This window comes from Antennarius striatus, chromosome 9 (genome assembly GCF_040054535.1).
Source record: "Antennarius striatus isolate MH-2024 chromosome 9, ASM4005453v1, whole genome shotgun sequence".
NCBI classification, from domain to species: domain Eukaryota; kingdom Metazoa; phylum Chordata; class Actinopteri; order Lophiiformes; family Antennariidae; genus Antennarius; species Antennarius striatus.
Window position 1 is genome coordinate 8074475 of NC_090784.1, and position 7562 is coordinate 8082036.

The 7562-nt window shown below is 39.8% G+C and overlaps 1 protein-coding gene across 3 annotated transcripts; it reads right to left on the minus strand.

Moving 5' to 3' along the window:
- Positions 1–142: 142 nt before the first annotated feature.
- echdc1 (enoyl CoA hydratase domain containing 1) lies at positions 143–3023 on the minus strand. Of its 3 annotated transcripts, none has more exons than XM_068323108.1 (7): positions 2487–2980; positions 1777–1952; positions 1516–1658; positions 1331–1383; positions 1159–1239; positions 950–1031; positions 143–871 (listed from the first exon to the last, which is right to left on the minus strand). In XM_068323108.1, the coding sequence occupies exons 1-7, from the start codon at positions 2609–2611 to the stop codon at positions 623–625; spliced, it is 909 nt and encodes a 302-aa protein (XP_068179209.1). In that variant the 5' UTR covers positions 2612–2980; the 3' UTR covers positions 143–622. The 3 variants fall into 3 exon arrangements, with proteins under 3 accessions (XP_068179209.1, XP_068179208.1, XP_068179207.1); XM_068323107.1 differs by adding an exon at positions 3008–3023 and having other exon boundaries at positions 154–1031; positions 2487–2540; XM_068323106.1 differs by having other exon boundaries at positions 154–1031; positions 2487–2951.
- Positions 3024–7562: the final 4539 nt, after the last annotated feature.

Consider the following 7562-nt stretch of genomic DNA (forward strand, 5'->3'; position numbering starts at 1 on the left):
TCTCAGGGACCTATTGTTCAACATTTGTTCCTCTGAATTAGGGGGAGGGAGTAGTAAATAACTTCTCATATCAAAGCATCCAAAACTAAAATTGGTTACATACATAGTGATATACCAACAAAGATATATGGATATATGCAATATATATGGATATATGCAATTTCCTCCGGGATTAATAAAGTATCTATCTAAGATGTCGCAGGATAGACTGAGTAACTCTTAAGTAGTTATCAATATTTGTCTAAGAAAGCATTTCCTAAATTGGTGAAATGACTGAATTGTTTGTACTTGTTTGATCTGTTTCGTTCTGGCCCTATTCTTTAAGAGCCTTGGAGCAGATCAGCCACATAATGCATTACAGACAATTCTATGCTGACCTATAAAACTCAAATGCATCATTATTGTCCTTCAGGCTGACGCTGAGTCCTCCTGTTTCATAATCCTCGACTGGACCTTATCTACATTCTGCTGCTGTCTCTGTCTCAGCTAGGATCAGTCTAATAATTACCATAATCCCTTGTCCAGGAGACCTGGAGGAAACAGCAGTCATCGGCTAGTAACAAACATTTATTTGTTAGCATCACGAGGGTCTCAGTGGAACAGTCACTCTAAAGGGTTTCTTTCATTTATGTTTGGATCTGGCAGCCAGAGCCTGCAGGTTAGCCGGGCCCCCCCATAATGTCCCAAACACGTCCTTCTCAGTCCTCAGAGCCTCTGACAGGGGGAGCTCTCTGCCTGACAGCACCACCTTCTTGACAGCCTGGATCACTGGGGCGGCTCCTTTTGTATAGCGACTCAGCCACTCTTCAGCAGCTTGCAACGGAGTCCTTCCACCATCTTCCACCTGGAGGACTCCGTCCACCAGCCCCATCTGAAGGCCAAGTTCAGGGGTCACTTTTAGAGCTCCACCCAACAGCTTCAGGGAATTCTGGTCGCCAACAATACGCACAAGTCGTGCTGCTCCCCCCCAACCCGGGATCAGGCCCATGTGTTTATGGACAAACTGGATCACACTGCTGGATGCCACTAACCTACGAAACACATGGATCACAGCCACATTTGATTATTAGCAAACCTACAGTTGAAAGACGGTAGTGTAAAAGATATCCTTGAAAATTTCCTGTTATTCACTCCTATAAAAGCATTCATTCACATCACCTGAAATCACAGGCAGTAGTGAGTTCTGCCCCACCTCCCAATGCTCTCCCCTCCACCAGAGCGACAGAGATTAGAGGCAGTCTGCAATAAAAAAATAAAAGTTTCTGTATTGTAATGCATATTACACTGCAGCATATGCTGTTCAAGTCCACACAAGATGGGGAGTAATTACCTGTGTAGTCTTGTGAGAGTGTTGTGCATGAACATACACATCTTCATTCCATCCTAAAAGACAAAGGAGTCACAAAGATCTTCAGTCAAGTGCACATGCAAAAAAAAAAAAGCCAGACGAGCAAAGCAGACAGCAGACAGACTGGTTCCTGCAGACACAAGGAGGCAGTCTGTCTGCTTCACTACCTGAGGGTTGGGTATCGCCCTGACAGCATTGAGGTCCGATCCAGAGCAGAAGGTTCCAGCAGCACCCACGACTACGAGGCCTTTGCCTTCTGTCCAGCGCTCCAGCTGGGTCACCTTCTCCTCCAGGTCTACCATCATACTGCCTGTGATGAAGGAAACCAGTGAAACAAGGCTGTGGTGCAATTTAGTTATGACCAGGTATTCCCAACAAGAATAACCACTAAGTCTGGAAAAATCCAAAGAATTAAATACAATTTTTACCAGACAAAGCATTCATGAGGGAGGGATTGTTGATGGTCAGCACTGCAATGCCCGACTCCTGCTGGAGCAGATCGATGGAACCTCCAAGAAAGCCCTGCAGCTTTTCTCTAATCTCCTCCTGGTTGAAGTCATGGACGCTGGAGTGAACACAGGCCCTGTTCTGACGTAGCAGCAGCCTACGTTTACAGATATACAGCCTGAGTTCAGTGAAATCCAGTCAATACATATTCTAACAGAGCCCTTAGAATGAGTTAGAATGGGTCAGCATGTAACCTCAGTACATTTAGAAACTAAACAACATGCGAACCGTTATGATTTGGTGACAATCAGATGTTTGCTTTAACTTGAAGGATACACTAATCCAAATATACAAGTGTGCATGCGCAAATGTAAATCAGACTGGTGTTGCTCATAACCTGGAGGACACTTCACACACTTCTCTGTAGATCAGAGGTATGAATGAAGAACTGAGCAACAAACCCTGAAATGCATTAAAATGAACTGTGTTTCTTGTGGTGATGATCAGAAAATGAATTACTTTCATATATTTTGATTGTCAGACCAGCCTCAGTTTGTGGCTTGTGGAGACGTGAAGTGGAATTCTTTGTATTGATTTTCTTTTCTTTTTTTTTGTTTTTGTTTTATTCAGGCCAGTTTACTGTTCATTAACAGGTACGTGGTGAAATATACTGCTGGTGATACTCCCTGACCTGGCCCAGGCCCCACAGCTCCAGAGTTGTCTCCCCACCACAAACAGCACCATCCTGCCACAGACATGAGAACAGAGACGAGCAGACATATTTGTGTTCTTACAGAATGGAGGAAACAGATACATCCAGGAACTATGTCTTTATGCATTTGTATTTAAGACCACTGACAAACTGTTCCAAAAACTTTTTTTTTTTTTAAAGTCTTTCAAAAAGTACAACTAACAGAAATAAGTGTTAAATGACTGAACAAATTTACAAGCATTGTAAATTTCCCCACTGTGGGATGAATAAAGGATTATTTTATTTTACCATATTTTATCATATCGTATTTACAAGCTCTCGTTGTTGAGTTCTATTGATCTATTGTAACGACTAAATTCTACATGAAAGTGAATATGATTGAAGGCTAAAGTTACCCTTTCTAATTTTAAATTTGTGAATACCAGCAGCTAATGTATACAGTATACAGTATACCAGTCAACAATAACAAACGGGTTCGCATCAAAAATGGTAGGACCAACCTTGCTACAGGACAATCGTGTGGTGTTACACTGAAATATGTCCCCCCGGAAACCACAGCGCTTTGTCAAATACGAAACACAAATGTAGTTGTCAAATATTTCCACAAGGTAGCGCCATGCTACCGCCGCGGATAAAGGATCATTAGGAACGTGTCTGCGCGCCTTAATCTCTTGCAAAAACATATTTAAGGTTTCCAATTGTGCAAACGAAACACTGTGACGTACATTGTATATAATCATGCAGTTTAATTTTATTTAATCTAGTTTCATTTACTTTTATTTTATTTTATTTTATTTTATTTTATTTTATTTTATTTTATTTTATTTTATTTTATTTTATTTTATTTTATTTTATTTAGGTTACCGTTCAACATGAACTTTGAAAACAGCGATCATTGGCTAATGCACAACATGGAGTGATCTGCTTTTTGTATGTCACATCTCTATAAACATACTGAACAAGTGTCTCTACAAACATGACCTTATTCAGAAATATTGATAGAGGACTTTCAATAACACGTGCAAGTTACAGTAAAGTACTGGCACAGTTATATTAACTTCACTTACAAAGTAATATTTTTGTCATTGCCATGTGAGGGTAAAACAGCAAAATGCCAGGTTCAGTTTGATCCAGGGCCTGAAACAGCCTTGAGCAAATCCATAAAGGTGATCCTATAGAATCTATGCAAAGAACTTAAGGGTAAGGCTTCATTTGCCTCCAACCTGAATACACCACACAAGAGCCTGCATGGGGATTTAGTTTTGTGTGGCCCAATCAAACAAACCAAAGATGAAGACATATATGAATACTGAGGATGAACACAGCTGTGTTGTCTAAGATTAACTGGTTATGTTGTGTTATTAGTGATATGTTATTCACACTGAGGGTTGGCAGAATGTTGCAAGTGAAGTTATGATACACATTAATACATTTAAGAGGTGAGCTATTATTATAACAAAAATAGCCCAGCTATTAGCATACTCATCATAATAATAGCTAGGCTATTGATTTAAGAGTTTATTTTGTCATTGTACATCTGTCATTAATGAAATCTTCAGTCATCAAGTGACCTTTGCTGGATTCTCCAACTTCTCCTATAAACATGTAGAATGTAAACATACAGTACCTAGAAAAATCTTCTAATGGACCATTCATTCATTCATTCATTCATTCATTCATTCATTCATTCATTCATTCATTCATTCATTCATTCGTTCATTCATTCATTCATTCATTCATTCATTCATTCATTCGTTCGTTCATTCGTTCATTCATTCATTCGTTCATTTGTTCGTTTGTTGCTAGAGCTAATGGACCATATTTATTGTATTATTAAGTGGGAATCTCTTGGAATCATGTAGATTTGTAATAAAAGACAGAGCAGAACTACAGATGTGTGAGCAAACACAAGTCCAATGATTTATCCAATCATGACTTCGGAGTGAAAATGTCTGCAATTTTATTTGTGTAAGGTCAACGTTTGGAAGATCAGAAAAACGATAAAGGTGTCTAGTGAGTGAGAGACATCAGCTCATTCAGTCAATGAGGTAAACAGGCATAAGCATCAAAAACAATAGGTTGATTTAAAGAGATGTGCAGGAAGAGGATGAAAAATGTGCCAAACCAGAGGGAGGTGGGGACACTTCCTGCCCTGAGGTCTGATATAAGCTGCTGAAAGCATAAATACCGTACTTCACTCCGTCCCACACATCCTTGTCCTCTGTTCACAGCCTTTACAAACAATGTGAGGGGCTGAAGCACTGCTCTGTTTCATCTGGATCACTGAAGAGTCCGGAAACGGCCCGAATCAAAAATCTAAAACACATTTAAAACTTGCAGAAATGTTTGTGTATTTTCCTGTATTCACATCTCAACAGCCATTAGTTATCTAGTGCATGTGTAAAGTGTATTTTGGAGACTGATTAATTCACATTGACACGCATGTAATTCATTAATGCTACATACTGTATTTGGGACATAAATCCTTAAAGAGCAAGTATTTTGTCTACTTAACACATAGTGTCTTTGTCTGTCAAAGAATAGCCAAAGCAAAGCTCTTCCTGACTGTCATGTAAACACAACAGTTAACACTGATCTCACCTCCGCAAAGGATTCAGCCAACTTTAAGAGTCCACACTGCTCCAGTCTATTTAAAGTGGGGAAGGAATTCTAAAGGTTGGTGGGTCTGTTACCAAGCAGGCATCCTAGAAATGCTGACTCTCTTTGCTCCTTGCTTTGAACATTCAGCCAGGTCAGCCAGCCGGCAACCTGTTTCTACACATCACTGTGTTCAAATGTGTGTGTTAAAACAACCAGCATGTCATATATTTACATAAAATGTATATGTTTACAGCCATAAAGAAGAAAATAACTAAAAAAACAAAACTTGACCCAAAATGCATTTGTCCCTGAGCAGTGTGTTCATGTTTCAATGTTGAGTGTGGGTTTTTAGGTTTGTGTGGTTGGGAAAGTATTAACTTTTTTTAGTAGTACAGCCACATGACTGAGACCCCTGGTGTGTTTGCTTTTACATCCCAGTGTTCACATGCATGTCGATGGTCCCAGCGCTAAATATAAAGCATCACTGCAGTCAAGTGCAGGAAGCACGCGCTGTCTAAATTTAAGATTGCTGTTTGTATCTGCATCCTTCAATATGAATTTGTCACAATATACTACTATATTTTGTCCAGCTGAAAATTAAACCTTAACAGTGAATTACTTCATCGTCACATTTTGATGTCGGCGTTCCATGTGTGAAATGAAGGCCAGTCAATGTAGCTAAGAACTAGTTTATGTTAGTCACATACTATCACAGGATTTTGGTATCTAATTAAATCAGATTTGACACTTTTTACGTGATCCTGTTTGTTGTCATGATGACCTGAGGGTGATATTGGGTAGAATGAGCATCAGCTTCCTTGTCTTACACTGTCTTGTTTGTCATGGATGATATGTTATTTTTCAGGTGAGAGGATCATCTCTTATTCAGAGACTTGATTGCGTTGATGAACAAAGATGTGACCCACGTAGGGAGAGAGGAGAAAGAGTGTTTACAGTCAGTCACACATGTTAGCATTAATATACATTGTTTTACTTTATTTTTTTTTTACATAATGCCAAGGCAAGTTATGTAATGCCAGCATGGATAGTAGAAAGAGTCTATAGAAGCTATACTGATACACACAGTAGTCAAATATTGATCAACTCCTCCTGATTTTTATGTCACACATACTGTTGGAGTAAATTCTTTGAGGTCATCTCATTTTCATCCCCTTTGCCTCCCGAGTAATCTCCATTTTGTTTCATCTTTCTATCTGCAACGGTTGTGAAGATATTTAGTGGACTAACGGAAGAATGAAAGGACAAACACTAACGATTACAATACATCACTGCTTTGAAGCGGGATGTAATTAACGATTGTATACCAGTCAGAATTGTGTATAACTTAGTCCCTCTAAGACTCATGCAGCTTTATTTGAATACCCTGGTCTACATAATGGTCCAAGCATACACCATTTGGTTGCAGCTCAACAGAGTCTCTTGGTGCTTGAACCTCAACATTTGACTGGAAAGACAATCCCACTTTGATGTAACCTAAAAATGTTTTCATATAGACTAACTTCAATCAGGCACGATTTATGGAATAATGGCAGTTTGACAGGTGCCAAAGGCTCTCAGGGGCCTGGAGGTTTTATGGTGAGGCGTGTCGGGAGGTCAGAGGAGCTGGAGGGCAGACAGCCAAGAAGGCAGAGGCTCACAGAGCCCTATTCCACAGCTGCAGCAGCTGGGATGTGGTCCACAACCACTGGAGGACAAAGGCAGCCACACGCTGCAATACCATGCATTTTAGGTCGACACAATAGTGTTTGCTCATACTAGATTAACTACTAACAAACATTATATATAATCTAAACCATCTAATACCATAATCTTTGTCGGCAGAGAAACATTCTGCAAATAATCTGTGACAACCAAATAATTATGTGATTTATTCTAGGGACATTAGGCCACAAGCTTCCACCTTGACCATTCAGGCTTTGCAATGTGTTTGCAACATTTAATATACTGAGGCTGGTATTCTGAATGGATGGCAAATCACCAATAAACTACATTTATACAAAATCAATAAACTACTTTTATAAAATACAGCTAATCAGTAAACTAAAGCAGCTGTGTTTTCATTTGTTTGTGGTCATTTGTTAAGTAACTGTAGCAACAAAAGTTTCTTGATGAAATCTATATTGTTCCAGAAAATTCTTTCGGTGTTATTGTGTTTTAAGCAGCGCTGCAATCGTAGCAGTTGGTACTGGTTATATAATGGTTTCAACGTCTGGAAACCTCCAGACTTGACCACAGGCCAGTTCTGGGAATCTGTGCTCCTGCCCAACATTGACACAGGAAAGCAGGGTGAGTCTGCCAGCAGCATCTGGCTGAACACCAGGAAAGGACAATATTTATATCGGCATCGGGTAGGATTTCTGGCACCACCACATTGTCGCACCTGTTACTTCAGTCAACCTAAGGTGCCAGGTTTCAGGTTGAGGGGATTGGTGT